We start from the raw sequence: 23,649 nt of genomic DNA, 5'->3' as shown, positions 1-23,649 counted from the left end.
CACCCACCCACTCAGCCACTCACTCACTCACTCACTCACCCACTCAACCACTCACTCACCCACTCACCCACTCACTCACCCACTCACCCACTCACTCACCCAATCACTCAGCCACTCACCCAGTCTCCCACTCACTCACCCACTCACTCACCCACTCACTCACTCACCCATTCACTCACTCTCCCACTCACCCACTCACCCACTCACTCACCCACTCACCCACTCACTCACCCACTCACCCACCCATACACTCATTCACCCACTCACTCACCCACTCACCCATTCACTCACTCACTCACCCACTCAGCCACTCATTCACTCACTCACTCACCCACTCAACCACTCACTCACCCACTCACCCACTCACTCACCCACTCACTCACCCACTCACTCACCCACTCACTCACCCACTCACCCACTCACTCACCCAATCACTCAGCCACTCACCCACTCATTCAGTCTCCCACTCACTCACCCACTCACCCACCCACTCACTCACTCACCCACTCACTCACTCACCCACTCACCCACTCACTCACCCACTCACTCACCCACTCACTCACTCACCCACTCACTCACTCACCCACTCACTCACTCACCCACTCACTCACTCACTCACCCACTCACTCACTCACTCACCCACTCCCCCACTCACTCACTCACTAACCCACTCATTCACGCACCCACTCACCCACTCACCCACTCACACACTCACTCACTCACCCACTCACTCACCCACTCACTCACACACTCACTCACTCACTCACCCACTCACCCACTCACTCACCCACTCACTCACTCACCCACTCACTCACCCACTCACTCACTCACTCACTCACCCACTCACTCAGCCACTCACCCACTCACTTACTCACCCACTCACCAACTCACTCACCCACTCACCCACTCACTTACCCACTCACCCACTCACTCATCCACTCCCACTCACCCACTCACCCACTCAGTCACCCACTCACTCACCCACTCACTCACTCACTCACCCACTCACTCACTCACCCACTCACCCACTCACACCCACTCACTCACTCACCCACTCACCCACTCACTCACCCACTCACTCACTCACTCACTCACCCACTCACCCACTCACCCACTCACTCACCCTCTCAGACACTCAGCCACTCACTCACCCACTCACCCACTCACCCACTCACCCAGCCACTCGCTCACCCACTCACTCACCCACTCACTCACTCACCCACTCACTCACTCACCCACTCACTCACCCACTCACCCACTCACTCACCCACTCACTCACTCACCCACTCATCCACTCAGTCACCCACTCACTCACTCACCCACTCACTCACTCACCCATTCACTCACTCACCCACTCACCCACTCACCCACTCACTCACCCACTCACTCACCCACTCACCCACTCACCCACTCACTCACCCACTCACTCACCCACTCACTCACCCACTCACTCACTCACCCACTCATCCACTCAGTCACCCACTCACTCACTCACCCACTCACTCACTCACCCATTCACTCACTCACCCACTCACCCACTCACCCACTCACTCACTCACCCACTCACCCACTCACCCACCCATACACTCATTCACCCACTCACTCACCTACTCACCCATTCACTCACTCACCCACCCACTCAGCCACTCACTCACTCACTCACTCACCCACTCAACCACTCACTCACCCACTCACCCACTCACTCACCCACTCACCCACTCACTCACCCAATCACTCAGCCACTCACTCACCCACTCACTCACTCACCCACTCACTCACTCACTCACCCACTTACCCACTCACCCATTCACTCACCCACTCAGCCATTCACTCACCCACTCACCCACTCACTCACCCACTCACTCACCCACTCACTCACTCCCTAACCACTCACTCACCCACTCACTCACTCACCCACTCACTCTCCCACTCACCCACTCACTCACCCACTCACTCACTCACTCACCCATTCACTCACTCTCCCACTCACCCACTCACCCACTCACTCACCCACTCACCCACTCACTCACCCACTCACCCACCCATACACTCATTCACCCACTCACTCACCCACTCACCCATTCACTCACTCACTCACCCACTCAGCCACTCACTCACTCACTCACTCACCCACTCAACCACTCACTCACCCACTCACCCACTCACTCACCCACTCACCCACTCACTCACCCAATCACTCAGCCACTCACCCACTCATTCAGTCTCCCACTCACTCACCCACTCACTCACCCACTCACTCACTCACCCATTCACTCACTCTCCCACTCACCCACTCACCCACTCACTCACCCACTCACCCACTCACTCACCCACTCACCCACCCATACACTCATTCACCCACTCACTCACCCACTCACCCATTCACTAACTCACTCACTCACTCACCCACTCACTCACTCCCCAACCACTCACTCACCCACTCACCCACTCACTCACTCACCCACTCACTCACCCACTCACCCACTCACTCACCCACTCACTCACTCACTCACCCATTCACTCACTCTCCCACTCACCCACTCACCCACTCACTCACCCACTCACCCACTCACTCACCCACTCACCCACCCATACACTCATTCACCCACTCACTCACCCACTCACCCATTCACTCACTCACCCACCCACTCAGCCACTCACTCACTCACTCACTCACCCACTCAACCACTCACTCACCCACTCACCCACTCACTCACCCACTCACCCACTCACTCACCCAATCACTCAGCCACTCACCCAGTCTCCCACTCACTCACCCACTCACTCACCCACTCACTCACTCACCCATTCACTCACTCTCCCACTCACCCACTCACCCACTCACTCACCCACTCACCCACTCACTCACCCACTCACCCACCCATACACTCATTCACCCACTCACTCACCCACTCACCCATTCACTCACTCACTCACCCACTCAGCCACTCATTCACTCACTCACTCACCCACTCAACCACTCACTCACCCACTCACCCACTCACTCACCCACTCACTCACCCACTCACTCACCCACTCACTCACCCACTCACCCACTCACTCACCCAATCACTCAGCCACTCACCCACTCATTCAGTCTCCCACTCACTCACCCACTCACCCACCCACTCACTCACTCACCCACTCACTCACTCACCCACTCACCCACTCACTCACCCACTCACTCACCCACTCACTCACTCACCCACTCACTCACTCACCCACTCACTCACTCACCCACTCACTCACTCACTCACCCACTCACTCACTCACTCACCCACTCCCCCACTCACTCACTCACTAACCCACTCATTCACGCACCCACTCACCCACTCACCCACTCACACACTCACTCACTCACCCACTCACTCACCCACTCACTCACACACTCACTCACTCACTCACCCACTCACCCACTCACTCACCCACTCACTCACTCACCCACTCACTCACCCACTCACTCACTCACTCACTCACCCACTCACTCAGCCACTCACCCACTCACTTACTCACCCACTCACCAACTCACTCACCCACTCACCCACTCACTTACCCACTCACCCACTCACTCATCCACTCCCACTCACCCACTCACCCACTCAGTCACCCACTCACTCACCCACTCACTCACTCACTCACCCACTCACTCACTCACCCACTCACCCACTCACACCCACTCACTCACTCACCCACTCACCCACTCACTCACCCACTCACTCACTCACTCACTCACCCACTCACCCACTCACCCACTCACTCACCCTCTCAGACACTCAGCCACTCACTCACCCACTCACCCACTCACCCACTCACCCAGCCACTCGCTCACCCACTCACTCACCCACTCACTCACTCACCCACTCACTCACTCACCCACTCACTCACCCACTCACCCACTCACTCACCCACTCACTCACTCACCCACTCATCCACTCAGTCACCCACTCACTCACTCACCCACTCACTCACTCACCCATTCACTCACTCACCCACTCACCCACTCACCCACTCACTCACCCACTCACTCACCCACTCACCCACTCACCCACTCACTCACCCACTCACTCACCCACTCACTCACCCACTCACTCACTCACCCACTCATCCACTCAGTCACCCACTCACTCACTCACCCACTCACTCACTCACCCATTCACTCACTCACCCACTCACCCACTCACCCACTCACTCACTCACCCACTCACCCACTCACCCACCCATACACTCATTCACCCACTCACTCACCCACTCACCCATTCACTCACTCACCCACCCACTCAGCCACTCACTCACTCACTCACTCACCCACTCAACCACTCACTCACCCACTCACCCACTCACTCACCCACTCACCCACTCACTCACCCAATCACTCAGCCACTCACCCAGTCTCCCACTCACTCACCCACTCACTCACCCACTCACTCACTCACCCATTCACTCACTCTCCCACTCACCCACTCACCCACTCACTCACCCACTCACCCACTCACTCACCCACTCACCCACCCATACACTCATTCACCCACTCACTCACCCACTCACCCATTCACTCACTCACTCACCCACTCAGCCACTCATTCACTCACTCACTCACCCACTCAACCACTCACTCACCCACTCACCCACTCACTCACCCACTCACTCACCCACTCACTCACCCACTCACTCACCCACTCACCCACTCACTCACCCAATCACTCAGCCACTCACCCACTCATTCAGTCTCCCACTCACTCACCCACTCACCCACCCACTCACTCACTCACCCACTCACTCACTCACCCACTCACCCACTCACTCACCCACTCACTCACCCACTCACTCACTCACCCACTCACTCACTCACCCACTCACTCACTCACCCACTCACTCACTCACTCACCCACTCACTCACTCACTCACCCACTCCCCCACTCACTCACTCACTAACCCACTCATTCACGCACCCACTCACCCACTCACCCACTCACACACTCACTCACTCACCCACTCACTCACCCACTCACTCACACACTCACTCACTCACTCACCCACTCACCCACTCACTCACCCACTCACTCACTCACCCACTCACTCACCCACTCACTCACTCACTCACTCACCCACTCACTCAGCCACTCACCCACTCACTTACTCACCCACTCACCAACTCACTCACCCACTCACCCACTCACTTACCCACTCACCCACTCACTCATCCACTCCCACTCACCCACTCACCCACTCAGTCACCCACTCACTCACCCACTCACTCACTCACTCACCCACTCACTCACTCACCCACTCACCCACTCACACCCACTCACTCACTCACCCACTCACCCACTCACTCACCCACTCACTCACTCACTCACTCACCCACTCACCCACTCACCCACTCACTCACCCTCTCAGACACTCAGCCACTCACTCACCCACTCACCCACTCACCCACTCACCCAGCCACTCGCTCACCCACTCACTCACCCACTCACTCACTCACCCACTCACTCACTCACCCACTCACTCACCCACTCACCCACTCACTCACCCACTCACTCACTCACCCACTCATCCACTCAGTCACCCACTCACTCACTCACCCACTCACTCACTCACCCATTCACTCACTCACCCACTCACCCACTCACCCACTCACTCACCCACTCACTCACCCACTCACCCACTCACCCACTCACTCACCCACTCACTCACCCACTCACTCACCCACTCACTCACTCACCCACTCATCCACTCAGTCACCCACTCACTCACTCACCCACTCACTCACTCACCCATTCACTCACTCACCCACTCACCCACTCACCCACTCACTCACTCACCCACTCACCCACTCACTCACCCACTCACTCACCCACTCACTCACCCACTCACCCACTCACTCACTCACCCACTCACTCACTCACCCACTCACTCACTCACCCACTCACCCACTCACTCACCCACTCACCCACTCACTCACCCACTCACTCACTCACCCAATCACTCACCCACTCACCCACTCATTCACCCACTCACTCACCCACTCACCCACCCACTCACTCACTCACCCACTCACACACTCACCCACTCACCCACTCACCTACTCACCCACTCACTCACTCACCCACTCACCCACTCACTCACCCACTCACTCACCCACTCACTCACTCACCCACCCACTCACTCACTCACCCACTCACCCACTCACTCACTCACCCACTCACCCACTCACTCACCCACTCACCCACTCACTCACCCACTCACCCACTCACTCACCCACTCACTCACCCACTCACTCACCCACTCACCCACTCATCCACTCACTCACTCACCCACTCACCCACTTAGCCACTCACTCACCCACTCACTCACTCACCCACTCACTCACCCACTCACTCACTCACCCACTCACCCACTCACTCACTCACCCACTCACCCACTCACTCACTCACTCACCCACTCACCCACTCACTCACTCACTCAACCACTCCCTCACTCACTCACCCACTCACCCACTCACTCACTCACTCACTCACTCACTCACCCACTCACTCGCCCACTCAACCATTCACCCACCCACTCACCCACTCCACCATTCACCCACCCACTCACCCACTCCACCACTCACCCACTCACACACCCACTCAATCACTCATCCACTCACCCACTCACTCACCCACTCACTCACCCACTCACCCACTCATCCACTCACTCACTCACCCACTCACCCAGTCACCCACTCACTCACCCTTTCACTCACTCACCCACTCACTCACCCACTCACTCACCCACTCACCCATACAGTCACTCATCCACTCACCCAGTCACTCACCAACTCACTTACCCACTCACTCACTCATCCACTCACTCACTCAACCACTCACTCACTCACCCACTCACCCACTCACTCACACACTAACTCACTCACCCACTCACTCACTCATCCACTCACCCACTCATTCATCCACTCACTCACTCACCCACTCACTCATCCACTCACCCACTCACCCACCCACTCATCCACTCACCCACTCACTCACTCAGTCACTCACTCACCCAATCACTCATCCACTCACTCACTCATCCACTCACCCACTCACCCACACATCCACTTATTCACTCACCCACTCATCCACTCTTCCACCCATTCACTCACCCACTCACTCACTCACCCACTCACTCACCCACTCACCCACTCATCCACTCACCCACTCAACCATTCACTCACCCACTCACTCACCCATCCACTCACACACTCACATACTCACCCACTCACATACGCACCCACTCACCCACTCATCCACCCACTCACTCACCCACTCACTCACTCGCCCACTCACTCACCCATACACTCACTCGCCCACTCACCCAGTCACTCACCAAATCACTTACCCACTCACTCACTCACCCACTCACCCACTCACTCAACCACTCAGTCACTCACTCACTCACCCACTCACCCACTCACTCATCCACTCACCCACTCACTCACCCACTCACCTACTCACTCACCCACTCACCCACTCACTCACCCACTCACTCACCCACTCACTCACTCCCCAACCACTCACTCACCCACTCACCCACTCACTCACCCACTCACCCACTCACTCACCCACTCACTCACTCATTCACTCACCCACTCACTCACCCACTCACCCACTCACTCACTCATCCACTCACCCACTCACTCACTCAGTCACTCACTCACCCAATCACTCATCCATTCACACACTCATGCACTCACCCACTCACCCACACATACACTCACACACTCAATCACCCACTCATCCAGTCTTCCACCCACTCACTCACCCACTCACACACTCACTCACCACTCACCCATTCACTGACCCACTCAACCACTCAACCACTCACTCACTCACCCACTCACCCACTCACCCAATAACCAACTCATTTACTCACTCACTCACATACTCACCCACTCACCCACTCATCCACCAACCCACTCACTCACTCACCCACTCACCCACTCACCCACTCACTCACTCACCCACTCACTCACTCACCCACTCACCTACTCACCCACTCACTCACTCACCCACTCACTCACTCACTCACCCACTCACTCACCCACTCACTCACTCACCCACTCACTCATCCATTCACACACTCATGCACTCACCCACTCACCCACACATACACTCACACACTCAATCACCCACTCATCCAGTCTTCCACCCACTCACTCACCCACTCACACACTCACTCACCACTCACCCATTCACTGACCCACTCACCCACTCACTCACTCACCCACTCACCCACTCACTCACCCACACACTCACTCACCCACTCACTCACTCACCCACTCACTCACCGACTCACTCACTCAACCACTCACCCACTCACCCACTCACTCACTCACCCACTCACTCACCCACTCACTCACTCACACACTCACCCACTCACTCACCCACTCACTCACTCACTCACCTACTCACTCACTCACTCACCCACTCACTTACTCACCCACTCACCAACTCACTCACCCACTCACTTACCCACTCACCCACTCACTCATTCACTCACCCACTCACCCACTCACCCACTCACTCACCCACTCACCCACTCACTCACCCAGTCACTCACCCACTCACTCACCCACTCACTCACTCACGCACTCACTCACTCACTCACCCACTCACCCACTCACCGACGTACTCATCCACTCACTCACCCACCCACTCACTCACTCACCCACTCACTCACCCACTCACCTACTCACTCACTCACCCACTCACTCACTCACCCACTCACTCACCCACTCACCCACTCACACCCACTCACTCACTCACCCACTCACCCACTCACTCACCCACTCACTCACTCACCCACTCACTCACTCACCCACTCACTCACTCACTCACCCACTTACCCACTCACCCATTCACTCACCCACTCAGCCATTCACTCACCCACTCACCCACTCACTCACCAACTCACTCACCCACTCACTCACTCCCTAACCACTCACTCACCCACTCACCCACTCACTCACTCACCCACTCACTCTCCCACTCACCCACTCACTCACCCACTCACTCACTCACTCACCCATTCACTCACTCTCCCACTCACCCACTCACCCACTCACTCACCCACTCACCCACTCACTCACCCACTCACCCACCCATACACTCATTCACCCACTCACTCACCCACTCACCCATTCACTCACTCACTCACCCACTCAGCCACTCACTCACTCACTCACTCACCCACTCAACCACTCACTCACCCACTCACCCACTCACTCACCCACTCACCCACTCACTCACCCAATCACTCAGCCACTCACCCACTCATTCAGTCTCCCACTCACTCACCCACTCACTCACCCACTCACTCACTCACCCATTCACTCACTCTCCCACTCACCCACTCACCCACTCACTCACCCACTCACCCACTCACTCACCCACTCACCCACCCATACACTCATTCACCCACTCACTCACCCACTCACCCATTCACTAACTCACTCACTCACTCACCCACTCACTCACTCCCCAACCACTCACTCACCCACTCACCCACTCACTCACTCACCCACTCACTCACCCACTCACCCACTCACTCACCCACTCACTCACTCACTCACCCATTCACTCACTCTCCCACTCACCCACTCACCCACTCACTCACCCACTCACCCACTCACTCACCCACTCACCCACCCATACACTCATTCACCCACTCACTCACCCACTCACCCATTCACTCACTCACCCACCCACTCAGCCACTCACTCACTCACTCACTCACCCACTCAACCACTCACTCACCCACTCACCCACTCACTCACCCACTCACCCACTCACTCACCCAATCACTCAGCCACTCACCCACTCATTCAGTCTCCCACTCACTCACCCACTCACTCACCCACTCACTCACTCACCCATTCACTCACTCTCCCACTCACCCACTCACCCACTCACTCACCCACTCACCCACTCACTCACCCACTCACCCACCCATACACTCATTCACCCACTCACTCACCCACTCACCCATTCACTCACTCACTCACCCACTCAGCCACTCATTCACTCACTCACTCACCCACTCAACCACTCACTCACCCACTCACCCACTCACTCACCCACTCACTCACCCACTCACTCACCCACTCACTCACCCACTCACTCACCCACTCACCCACTCACTCACCCAATCACTCAGCCACTCACCCACTCATTCAGTCTCCCACTCACTCACCCACTCACCCACCCACTCACTCACTCACCCACTCACTCACTCACCCACTCACCCACTCACTCACCCACTCACTCACCCACTCACTCACTCACCCACTCACTCACTCACCCACTCACTCACTCACCCACTCACTCACTCACTCACTCACCCACTCCCCCACTCACTCACTCACTAACCCACTCATTCACGCACCCACTCACCCACTCACCCACTCACACACTCACTCACTCACCCACTCACTCACCCACTCACTCACACACTCACTCACTCACTCACCCACTCACCCACTCACTCACCCACTCACTCACTCACCCACTCACTCACCCACTCACTCACTCACTCACTCACCCACTCACTCAGCCACTCACCCACTCACTTACTCACCCACTCACCAACTCACTCACCCACTCACCCACTCACTTACCCACTCACCCACTCACTCATCCACTCCCACTCACCCACTCACCCACTCAGTCACCCACTCACTCACCCACTCACTCACTCACTCACCCACTCACTCACTCACCCACTCACCCACTCACACCCACTCACTCACTCACCCACTCACCCACTCACTCACCCACTCACTCACTCACTCACTCACCCACTCACCCACTCACCCACTCACTCACCCTCTCAGACACTCAGCCACTCACTCACCCACTCACCCACCCACTCGCTCACCCACTCACTCACCCACTCACTCACTCACCCACTCACTCACTCACCCACTCACTCACCCACTCACCCACTCACTCACCCACTCACTCACTCACCCACTCATCCACTCAGTCACCCACTCACTCACTCACCCACTCACTCACTCACCCATTCACTCACTCACCCACTCACCCACTCACCCACTCACTCACCCACTCACTCACCCACTCACCCACTCACCCACTCACTCACCCACTCACTCACCCACTCACTCACCCACTCACTCACTCACCCACTCATCCACTCAGTCACCCACTCACTCACTCACCCACTCACTCACTCACCCATTCACTCACTCACCCACTCACCCACTCACCCACTCACTCACCCACTCACCCACTCACTCACCCACTCACTCACCCACTCACTCACCCACTCACCCACTCACTCACTCACCCACTCACTCACTCACCCACTCACTCACTCACTCACCCACTCACCCACTCACTCACCCACTCACCCACTCACTCACCCACTCACTCACTCACCCAATCACTCACCCACTCACCCACTCATTCACCCACTCACTCACCCACTCACCCACCCACTCACTCACTCACCCACTCACACACTCACCCACTCACCCACTCACCTACTCACCCACTCACTCACTCACCCACTCACCCACTCACTCACCCACTCACTCACCCACTCACTCACTCACCCACCCACTCACTCACTCACCCACTCACCCACTCACTCACTCACCCACTCACCCACTCACTCACCCACTCACCCACTCACTCACCCACTCACCCACTCACTCACCCACTCACTCACCCACTCACTCACCCACTCACCCACTCATCCACTCACTCACTCACCCACTCACCCACTTAGCCACTCACTCACCCACTCACTCACTCACCCACTCACTCACCCACTCACTCACTCACCCACTCACCCACTCACTCACTCACCCACTCACCCACTCACTCACTCACTCACCCACTCACCCACTCACTCACTCACTTAGCCACTCACTCACCCAGTCACCCAATCACTCACCCACTCACTCACTCACCCACTCACTCACTCACTCACTCACCCACTCACTCACTCACCCACTCACTCACTCACCCACTCATTCACTCACCCACTCACCCACTTGGCCACTCACTCACCCACTCACTCACACACCCACTCACTCACCCACCCACTCACTCACCCACTCACTCACCCACTCACTCACCCACTCACGCACTCACTCCCTCACTCACCCACTCACCCACTCACCCACTCACTCACTTAGCCACTCACTCACCCAGTCACCCAACCACTCACCCACTCACTCACTCACCCACTCACTCACTCACCCACTCACTCACTCACCCACTCACCCACTCACCCACTCGCCCACTCACCCACTCACACTCACCCACTCACCCACTCACCCACTTACTCACCCATTTACTCACCCACTCACTCACTCACTCACCCACTCACTCACGCACTCACCCACTCACTCACCCACTCACCCACTCACCCACCCACACACTCACCCACTCACCCACTGGGGGTGGCACGGTGGCACAGTGGTTAGCACTGCTGCCTCACAGCGCCTGAGACCCGGGTTCAATTCCCGCCTCAGGCGACTGACTGTGTGGTGTTTGCACGTTCTCCCCGTGTCTGCGTGGGTTTCCTCCGGGCGCTCCGGTTTCCTCCCACAGTCCAAAGATGTGCAGGTCAGGTGAATTGGCCATGCTAAATTGCCCGTAGTGTTACGTAAGGGGTAAATGTAGGGGTATGGGTGGGTAGTGCTTCGGCGGGTCGGTGTGGACTAGTTGGGCCGAAGGGCCTGTTTCCACACTGTAATGTAATGTAATCTAATCTAATCTAATCTCACTCACCCAGTCACCCAATCACTCACCGACTCACCCACCCACTCACCCACTCACCCACCCACTCACCCACTCACCCACTCACCCACTCACCCACTCACCCAGTCAGCCACTCCCCCACTCAGCCACTCCCCCGCTCACACACTCATCCCCTCACACATTCACCCACACCAATGGCCAGCAGTGGTGGTTGGAGTGAACATTTCTGGTAGAAGGGGTTCTGGAATGTCCTGGATAATGCTGGAGCTACAAATGTCCAAGCACATGAAAAAGAAATCACACTCCTGACTTGTTCCTTATAGATTCTGGTGCAAGCGTACGGAGTCCAGTGGTGAGTCACATCCCATTGATTTCCTAGTCTTTGATGAAATCATGTAGCCAGTTATTTTACACTTGTTTCTGATTCATGGTAACCACCAAGATTTTGATGGGAGTGGATTCAGTGATGCTGAGATGAAAGGGTGTCAAGTGGAAGTGGTTAGATTGATGAAAAACTGAACGAATTGCAGATGCTGGAAATCAGAAACAAGAGCAGGAATTGCTGGATGAACTCAGCAAGTCTGGTAGCATCTGTCGAAGGAGGTGAGAGCTAATGTTTCATGTGCAGTGATCCTTCTTTAGAATTGTAATAATATAGATTGTCTTACCAGGAATTGTTAAACAGGTTGGGACTCTACTCACTGGAGTTATAAAGATTGAGAGGGGATCTCATTGCAACACATAGGATTCTCGGTGGGGGAGGGGGGAGTGGTTTGACAGGGTAAATGCTAAGAGGATGTTTCCCCTCATGGGAAAGTCTAGGACCAGAGGGCATCGTCGCAGAATAAAGGCTGCCAAATTAATGCTGACATATGGAGGAATTTCTTCCATCAGAGAGTTGTGAGACTTGCTGCAGAGAGTTTTCGGGGCAGAGTCCCTGAGTAATTTAAGGCTGAGGTAGATTTGTGATCAGTAAGGAAACCACAGGTTATGGAGAAAGAGCAGGAAAGTGGACTGGGTCAGCCATGAACCTATTGAGTAGAGGAGCAGGTTCAAAGGGCTGAATGGCCTACTCTTACAATCTTATCACCATATTCACTACCCTCTGAGAGAAGAAATTCCTCACCATATCTGTCTGAAATATATAACCCCGTAAAGTGAGATTACACCTTCTGGTCCTAGTCTGTCTGACAAAGGGAAACCATCTTTTCTACATTGACCCTGTCAAGTCCCCAAAGAATCTTACACGTTTCAATAGGATTTGTCTTTCCATTTTCTATATTCAAAGTAGTACAAGCCCAATCGACCCAACCTGCAGACCTGGTATCAGACTGATGCCCTCCATCTTTTCTGAGATAAAGGGGCCCAAACAGTATTCAGCTGAAATACTGGCTGACACCTTGTCTAGTTTTCAGAAAATATTTGTACTTTCACAAACCATTCCCTTTGAAACGAAGGCCAACATTCCATTGGCCCAGTTTGGATCTGCGCTTCTCTGATGAGGACTCCCAAACCTCCCTGTTCTGTCGCTTTCTGTCGTCTCTCTCCGTTTAAATAAGTTTCAGCTCCTCTATTCTTCCAGCCAAAGTGGGTGGCCTCACATTAAATACCAGCTGCCAAGTTTTTGCCCACTCTATCAACCCCTCTATATCTCTCTGCAGACACTTTGTGTCTCCCTCAGCACTTGCTCTTCCACTTATGTTTGTGTCATTCACAAACTTGATTATAGTACATTCACTTGCCTCATCCAAGTCACTTATGTATTGTAAATATTAGACCTTTGTGGCATTTCACTAGTTACAGGATGCCAACCTGAAAAAGATTTCTCCCAGTTTTTTGCCTTCTATTAATTAAGCAATCCTCTATCCATGCACAAAACACTACATGCAACACCATGGGCTTTTTACCTTTTTAAGTAGCCTGGCGTGTGCTATCTTATCAAGTGTCTTCTGAAAGTTCAAATATATTGCATTCACTGTTTCCCTTTTTATCTCAAAGAATTCTAGTACGTTTGTCAGGCATGCTTTAGAGTCATAGAGATGTACAGCATGGAAACAGACCCTTCGGTCCAACCCGTCCATGCCAACTAGATATCCCAACCTAATCTAGCCCCATTTGCCAGCACCCGGCCCATATCCCTCCAAACACTTTCTATTCATATACCCATCCATTTAAATGTTGCAATTGTACCAGCCTTCACCACATCCTCTGGCAGCTCATTCCATACATGTACCACCCTCTGTGTGAAACATTTGCCCCTTAGGTCCCTTTTATATCTTTCCCCTCTCACTCTAAACCTATGCCCCTCTAGTTCTGGACTCCCCCACCCCAAGGAAAAGACATTGCCTATTTATCCTATCCATACCCCTTATGATTTTGTAAACCTCTATAAGGTCACCCCTCAGCCTCCGACGCTCCAGGGAAAACAGCCCCAGCCTGTTCAGCCTCTCCCTGTAGCTCAGATCCTCCAACCCTGGCAACATCCTTGTAAATCTTTTCTGAATCCTTTCAAGTTTCACAACATATTTCCGATAGGAAGGAGACCAGAATTGCACACAATATTCCAACAGTGGCCTGACCAATGTCCTGTACAGCTGCAACATGACCTCCCAACTCCTGTACTCAATACTCTGACCAATAAAGGAAAGCATACCAAACGCCTTCTTCACTATCCTATCTACCTGCGACTCCACTTTCAAGGAGCTATGAATCTGCACTCCAAGGTCTCTTTGTTTAGCCTTCATAAAGCCATGCTGACTCTGCCTGATCATATTAAATTTATAACAATAACAATGATTAACAGTAACTTTTCCCAATGACTAATGTTACGCCAACTGGCCTACACATACTTGTTCTTTGTCTCTTTCCCTTTTCAAGTAAAGGTGCTCCATTGGCAGTTTTCCAATCCTCTGGGACATTTCCATAATCCCAGGATTCCTTGAAGATGACTCCCAGGGTATATTCTCCTCCTTTTACCCCTTTGATTATTTTCAGACCGCTATCAGTGTCGACTACTATGACACTTGATACAAAATACTTATTCAATTTCCCTGCCATTTCCCTATTATTATTTCCCTGGCCTGATTCTCTATAGAGGTTCCACCTTTGCCTTCTGCAGTGACCCCCTCAGCCAGTCTTTAGCCATTTCAGTTCCCTCTGGTGTTAGTAAGAAATGGTGGGAGACACTGGAGACTGTGAAAGCTATGGGCCCTGACACTAGTACTGAAGATGTGTGCTCCAGAACCTGCTCCTCTCCTGGCCAAGCTGCTGCAGTATAGTCTCAACAGTGACACTTCTCTGACATTGTGGAAAATTGCCCAGGTATTTCCTGTTCACAAAGAGCAGGTGAAACCCAACCCAACTAATGACCATCCCATCAGTCTACTCTCAATCACATGAAATGTGATAGGCGTCAGCATCAGTACCATCAAGCAGAACTTGCCAAACAATAGCCTGCTCTCTGCTGCCCACTTGGGGTGCTGCCAGGATCGCTCAGCTCCTGACTGCATTACAGCCATGGACTAAAGAGCTGAATGCCAGAGGGGAGATGAGAGTGACAACCCCCTTAACGTTAAGGCTGCATTTGACCGAGTGTGGCATCGAGCAGCCCCAGCAAAACTGGAGTCATTGAGAATTCGGAGAAAACTTCCTGCTCGTTGTAACCTGGCACAGAGGAGGATGGTTGTGGTTATTGATGTTAGTCATCTCAGCTTGAAGATATCTCTACAGGAGTTCCTCTGGCAAGCATTTTCTAAGCAAACGGTTTAGAGGTGCTGTTACATACTCTGGAAAAGGTGAGCCTTGAACCCAGGCCTCCGGGCTCAGAGAGAGGGACGTAGCTGCTTCAGCAATGACCTTCGCTCCATCATAAGGTCAAGGACAAATGTTCACTGATGATTGCACAGTGCTCAGCACCATTTGCAATTCCTCAGATGCAGCAAGACCTGAGCAATATCCAGGCTTGAGTTTGTAGGTGACATATAACATTTGTGCCACACACAAATGTCAGGCAACGGCCATCTCTAGTAACACGAGAAAGTGAGGACTGCAGATGCTGGAGATCAGAACTGAAAATGTGTTGCTGGAAAAGCGCAGCAGGTCAGGCAGCATCCAAGGAGCAGGAGAATCGATGTTTCGGGCATGAGCCCGAAGAAGGGCTCATGCCCGAAACGTCGATTCTCCTGCTCGTTGGATGCTGCCTGACCTGCTGTGCTTTTCCAGCAACACATTTTCAGCTCATCTCTCGTAACAGACAACCTAATTGTTGCCCCTTGACATTCAAAGCCATCATCATCACTGAATCCCCCACTATCAATATATTGAGGTTTACCTTTGACCAGAAACTGAATTGTACTCACCTTATAAATGCTGTGGGTACCAAAAGCAGGACAGAGGTTAGGATTCCTGCAGTGAGTAACTCACCTCCTGATTCCCCAGAGCCTGATCATCTACAAGAGACAGGTCCAGAACTGAGTTACTGTGAGTTACTCAGATTGAATAATCTCCACTTTCCTGGATGGATGCAGCTTCAATAACACTCAAGAAAACATGACACCATTCAGGATAAAAAAGTCCTCTTGATTGGCACCACATCCCCAAGCATCCACTACCAACTCTCAGTGGCAGCAATATGTACTAAACCAAGGTGCACTGCAAGGATTCATCCTAGACAGCATCTTCCAACCCCACACCGACTACCTTTGAGAAAGGTAGGGGAGGGCAGCAGATAGATGGGAACACCACTGTGGTAAGTTCCTCTCTCAGCCACTCACTATCCTGATTTAGATCCTTCAGAAACTCAAAATTCTGGAACTCCCTCCCTAACTGTATCGTGGGAGTATCTATACCACATGGACAGTAGCAGTTCAAGAAGGCAGCTCATAATCACCTTCCCAAGAGCAATAAGGATTGGAAATAAATTCTAATACATACGCTAGTCATGTCCCAAGAATTGCTATAAGACAAGGTGGCTGTAACATATCCTGAGTTAACCCATTTCCTGATGAGCAGGATCACATTTCATACCTTCATAAATTTCCTTGCCCTAAAATTCGAGATAATATTAGTTGGAATCTTGTTGTTTTACCCCTAGCTTCCCCCTTGGATGTAAAGCATGAAGTTCCAATGATTCTTCAGTTAAAGCAATTTCTCTACAATACCATTTCTTTTGGGATAGCAACCTTCAGTTGCTGCATCAAATGCATGTTCGGTGATTTTGTAATCTCAAAACTCACCCCTTTGTGACCTCTGAAGCAAGTTTTTTAGTATTAGCCATTTCTCCATCACTCACTGTGAATGTGCTTCTTTCTTGCTGGTTTTAGCTTATCAAATCTCCCTCTTTAGCTTTGCTGAATTCAGGAAAACAAAGGCTAGTTCCTAGCAAATTGGTACCTGTGCGTGAGACTATCCCCATTTCAAGCTACACAGGGGCTGTCCTCAAAAGAGCAGTTAACAAAGTTAAAGCAAGCAGATCATGTAACTCCCATCCTTGATCAATGACCCACTTTGAGCTGGCTGATGTCAGCTGAGTCAGCGGAAAGAGAAACATCATATTTAACCTGGGTACAATTCCATAATGGAGCCGCAGGCTATTATCCTGACCACATAGTTAGATTTGATTAGATACAGCCCTTCGGCCCAACAAGTGCACACCGACCCTCCGAAGCGCAACCCACCCAGACCCATTCCCCTTCACCTAACACTATGGGCAATTTAGCATGGCCAATTCACCTAACCTGCACATTTTTTGGACTGTGGGAGGAAACCGGAGCACCCGGAGCAAACCCACGCAAGACACGGGGAGAATGTGCAAACTCCACACAGAGAGTTGCCTGAGGCGGGAATTGAACCCGGGTCTCTGACGCTGTGAGGCAGCAGTGCTAACATCTTAATGGAAAATGGACATGTGATGAGAACAATATCAGACTTTATGATGACATAGAAGAAGTTGAAAAAGTGTGAAATGCCAGATTAATGATGTTCATTTTTGTTTACCCACATCACTTGGACAGTTTGGACTAGTGTGTGCTGAGGCTTGGAAGGTGGACTTGTCCCAGTCTTGTGTAAATGCGGGATTTATGCTTGGAACAATATTCCTGGGTTTTGCAGCAGACGTGTATGTATAATTCATATCTATGCCACCTTTTTGCCAATTGCATACTTAACTGTATCACTTTTAAATGTATTGAAACATGAAATCTTTCCACTCTTTCTCATAGTTATGGCAGAAAAAAATGCTTCCTGTTTTCCGTTTTTACAACCTCAGTTGCTGGGCTCGCTGTGGCGTTTGCTCCAAGTTACCTTTGGTTCATCATCTTCCGCACTCTGCAGGGATTGCTCAGCAAGGGTGGTTGGCTGAGTGCCTATGTCTTAAGTAAGCTTTCGGATTATTGTATTCGTAATGAGTATTCGTACCTGTGTTGATTAGTGACACTGATTTGCGATCAGTGGACACCCCTGTTTAAGTAGGTGAAAGTGAGGACTGCAGATGCTGGAGATCAGAGTCTGTATTAGAGTGGGTGCTGGAAAAGCACTGCAGGTCAGGCAGCATCCGAGGAGCAGGAAAATCGAACGTGCTTTTCCAGCACCACTCTAATCTAAACTCCTGTTTAATTACCCACTGGACTGGAATTAGTTTTAGTTTCCTTAAAGTGTTCAATTGCCTGTGAAGATCTTTTCGATGTCCCTCATAAAGGTGTGACATAAAATAACATCTCTCTTTCCTTTTTGTCTTTTGTTTATTCTTGGACTGGTCTCAGTTGTCAATGATCAACACTCCTGTTTTAAAAGTGATTTAATGCATGATTATAACAACGTGGAGCAGGATTAAGCTATGCAACCCCCGGCCTCATCATTCAATGATCATGACCATTGAATTACATTTATTCTTGACTTCACTTTTCTGCCTAACCCCTGTATTTCTTGTTTCTCCTGGAGTTCAAACATCTATCTATCTCGACATCTGAGTATGCGCAGCCCTCTGGGGTCTTGGATAAGGACAACTAACTAGTTGGGTAGTTATTGAAACCAACCTGTCCAGATATGTTGTGATATGCCTCAGGTGCAGGTAGGACTTGAACTTTGATCTTCTGGCCGAAAAGTAGAAACACTGCCACTGCACCACAAGAGCTCTTTAACCAACCATGTATTCCCCGATCAAGTAGGATATAAAACTGTTAGATGTATTTGTACATTAACAGAGTGAACTGGTAGATTTTCTTATGAGGTTTAGCCAATTATAAACCAACTTGAATACAAGCTGGGTCAACATGTTGGTTTAGTCAATCAACAAATGTGGTCCTCAAATATAATGGGGGAGGTGCGTTCAAAGTGCTATTACTAAATTGATACAGCAATCAGCAACGAAAAGGCAGGCAATGATGAATAGTTTTCCAGGAAGAGTCAGTCTATTCCTTCTTGACCCTTGGATCACAAACACAAATATAAAACCTTACTCTGATGAATAGGTTTAACCCAATATTCTAGCTCATTGCAGACTGACTCTCCAGAGAGAGTTTACCAGTAAACATTCCCTCAGCTTTTTCAATACAGACTGACTTACCAAATGAGCAATTGTGTTTCCAATACCACATTGTAAAAGAAGCCAGTTCCCCTTCTGCCCTTAGTGACCACACCCACCCCTTGGATAAATCCTTCGATGGGATACTCTGAAAGAAAACCACTCTGACATCATACATACACCTCAGTGGCCTCAACCATGGTTCAATCAGGAGCACATCTACCTCACCGGCCAATGGTTGTGGGTTTATGTTACACACAAGACACTTGAACAGAAGAGTCTACACTGGTGTGCAGTGCAATACTGAGGGAGTGATGCACTTTCTGAAGGGTCGGTTTTCAGACGAGACATTAAACTGAGGCCCCATGTATTCTTCAAATTGAACATAAGAGGTCCCATCAGACTATGACTGAAAAAGATGAGGGGATTTATCTACAGTGTTCTGGCTAATGTCTAATGCTCAACTATCATCAGAAAATCATGTTTTATGTTGATTATTGCATTACTGTTATGGTAGCTCAATGTGAGTAAATTGGCTGCAGCATTACCTACATTTAAATAACAACCACACTTCAAATATACTTCATTGACTGTAAAGTTCTTCGGGACATATACTGAGATGGTGGAATGCACCAATTAAAATACAAGAGTGGAATCTTATTGGGCTCTGAGTGACTATGGTGAGATTTGTGGCAGAATTGGACAATAACTATGACAAACTCTAACTCAACATTGAAGCTGTCTCATTCCATCTTTTATATTTTCCACAATTGATGTGGTAAGATTCTCGCTAGCCAGCAGTGAGATGGCAATTGAAGATGATTTAACGCTTGTTAAACAGCTTGTTAACACCATAACTTGCCTCAATAATATTCAGTCTCCCATCTTACCAAACTCACCAAACAAGCTCGATGTTGGGAAACCTCAGTGAGGAAACCAGAGTATGTACCTGGCAGATTCAGCGCGCCACTTGGTCCAAATGTTGGACGCTAGGCAACAACATCTCAGGGCATGGTCCACAGGCACCAGCCACAAGACTCCAAAGGGTCAGAGAGGGTGGAGGGGGAGGGAGCTGGCCACTTCTATAGAGTCCTTGCGTGTAAACTGAAACGGGTGTCTATGTGCGCCTTCTCCTCTGGTTCCTGGGACACTGCCCTGTCTCCTCATGCAAAAGGAGCACCTGAAGCAGGGTCAAGGTTCCCCACATCACCCCCACAGTCACCATGCTCTCGATCCTCAGGACTAAGTTGAGGTGACGGGGGTGGGGTGTGTGTGTGTGTGTGTTGGCGGGGGGTGGGGGGAAGACGTAGATGGACAGCAGCCGCTGGTGATACTGGACCTGGACCTCCATAGCTGTCACCAATCTGTCCTTGGAGGCAGCCAGATGGTCACTGGATTTGCTGCATTGCTGCAGCCTCTGCGCAATAAGGGTCATTACATCCCATATCTCTATCTGCTGCCCTTATTCATCCTTGTGCACTTGGATGCCATCTCGCCTGGGCAATGTCCTCTGAATGCCAAGGCTCTGGCAAGTTTCCTTCCTCAGCCAGCTACAGAGTGTGGACTCTCCCTCCCTCACACAGCCGTAACCTCCGAGGTGTCAGTACCTGACCTGCTGGGTCCTGCTGATATCCTTGGAAGATAAGTACGCTGTCATCCTCAGATGCTCGGGCGACACAGGCTCAGTGGTTAGCACTGCAGCCTCACAGTGCCAGGGACCCGGGTTCGATTCCAGCCTCTAGTGACGTCCGTGTGGAGTTTGCACCTTCTCCCCGTGGGCGCTCTGGTTTCCTCCCACAATCCAAAGATGTGCAGTTTGGAGGAATTGGCCGTGCTAACTTGCCCATAGTGTTCAGGGATGTGTAGGTTAGGTGCATTAGTCTGGGGTAAATGTAGAGTAATACGGTCAAGGGAATGGGTCTGGGTGGGTTACTCTTCACAGAGTCGGAGGGGACTTATTGGGCCAAGTGGCCTGTTTCCACACTGTAGGGATTCTAAGGTCGAGGATGAGACTTCTGGTGGGGTGAGACACTGAAGTGGAGGTTTGTGGACTCTTCTTCAGAGAGAGGAAGGTCACAGACAAAGTGAGAGTGACAGCGGGTCTAATGGGAGAGTTGCAGTGGCTTGCAGAGTGAACATTACTCATCCCTGTCTTCGTCTGCATGAGCAAGGCTTCTTGGATAAGGAGCCTGACGTTGGGCACAGCTCCAACCACATGAGCTCACTTTGCCCTGTCCTCTTGCGGGGAGGGGGTATGAGTGAGATGGCACTGGGTGCACAGGGTGGGGTGGGGTGGGGGGGGGGGGGGCTGGGTATGGTGAGGTGGAGTTAAGGATTGAGGAGGCAGTGCATAGGGTTAGTGGTGTAGGAGGCTAGGGAGGAGAGAGAGTGATGAAAAATGTTGCAGGCATTAATGAGATTGATGGGAGTCTGGATTGGAGTGGTGCTGGGAAAGCACAGCAGGTCAGGCAGCATCCGAGGAGCAGGAAAATCCACGTTTTGGGCAAAAAGCCCTTCATCAGAAGGGCAAGATACTATGCGTAGTGGTAGGGATAGAGTGAGTGTGAGATGGCAGGGAGAAAAGAGTGTGACTCTTATCCTGGCAGAATGGAGAAGGTCATTGACCTTTTGTTAGCACTGCTGGGAATTCCTCTGCCCCCTCGAGATGGCAACCTCAGACCAGGCTGGCAGGTCTGGCAGCACAGCCTCCTCTGCCAGTCCTCTGGGAAGAGGAGGCTACACCACCCAGTCCAGCCGGGCATCCAGATCCCTGTCGGTGACTTGTGGTGGCACCTTCCCATTCTCTGACATCCTATAGATATGCCCTTTAATGAGCAGGGCAGCTTCACTATGCCAGTGCCTGTTTAGTTGCGTAGCAACGTTTTAAAAATGATCCTGGCGTTTCAGCAGATATCCACTGAATGGCGGGTTGTTGTGGGAAGGATGTGTGCTAAGGCAGGACAGAAATGTGACAGACCCCACTGAGGTGTTGGAGGTGATTCAGGAGGTGAGTTTGGTAGGGTTCAGTGAAAGAACTCAGTAGGTCTCACAGCAGCAAACCCTCATCAAACTTAACACAACTCAGATTTCACCTTAAAAAAAATGCTTAGGATTCAGTCACAGCTTTCCCTTCCTGGGACTTGCCTGAAAATTGTAAGATAGCTGATATTCCAATTATTTTGTCTTATGCTATATCAAAGCCAATTTGTGAATCATTCAGAATGATCCCTTTCCGAACTACAACTTTTTAGTAGTGTCCTAACTATAAATTAAACTCAAAACTCCTTCCAGGTTAAGCTTCATAAAAGATCAGACCAGATTTCTTCCTTTTAAATTGGGCTGTTTAGAGTCAAACAGTCA

General features: G+C 51.6%; 1 protein-coding gene across 1 annotated transcript in view; it reads left to right on the top strand.

Moving 5' to 3' along the window:
• Positions 1 to 23,649, top strand: part of LOC122553263 (solute carrier family 22 member 2-like) — a 118,124-nt gene that overhangs the window by 80,004 nt on the left and 14,471 nt on the right. The window contains exons 2-3 of the mRNA XM_087991543.1: positions 18,782 to 18,885; positions 18,989 to 19,143. Of these exons, the coding sequence (XP_087847669.1) occupies positions 18,782 to 18,885; positions 18,989 to 19,143 (259 nt within the window). The remainder of the gene's footprint in view (positions 1 to 18,781; positions 18,886 to 18,988; positions 19,144 to 23,649) is intronic.

This window comes from Chiloscyllium plagiosum, unplaced genomic scaffold (genome assembly GCF_037043375.1).
Source record: "Chiloscyllium plagiosum isolate Xiang-an unplaced genomic scaffold, Cpla_swu_hap1 HiC_scaffold_10, whole genome shotgun sequence".
Classification (NCBI taxonomy): domain Eukaryota; kingdom Metazoa; phylum Chordata; class Chondrichthyes; order Orectolobiformes; family Hemiscylliidae; genus Chiloscyllium; species Chiloscyllium plagiosum.
The sequence above is the reverse complement of the archived record's forward strand: the minus strand, read 5'-3'. Positions and strand labels throughout refer to the sequence as shown.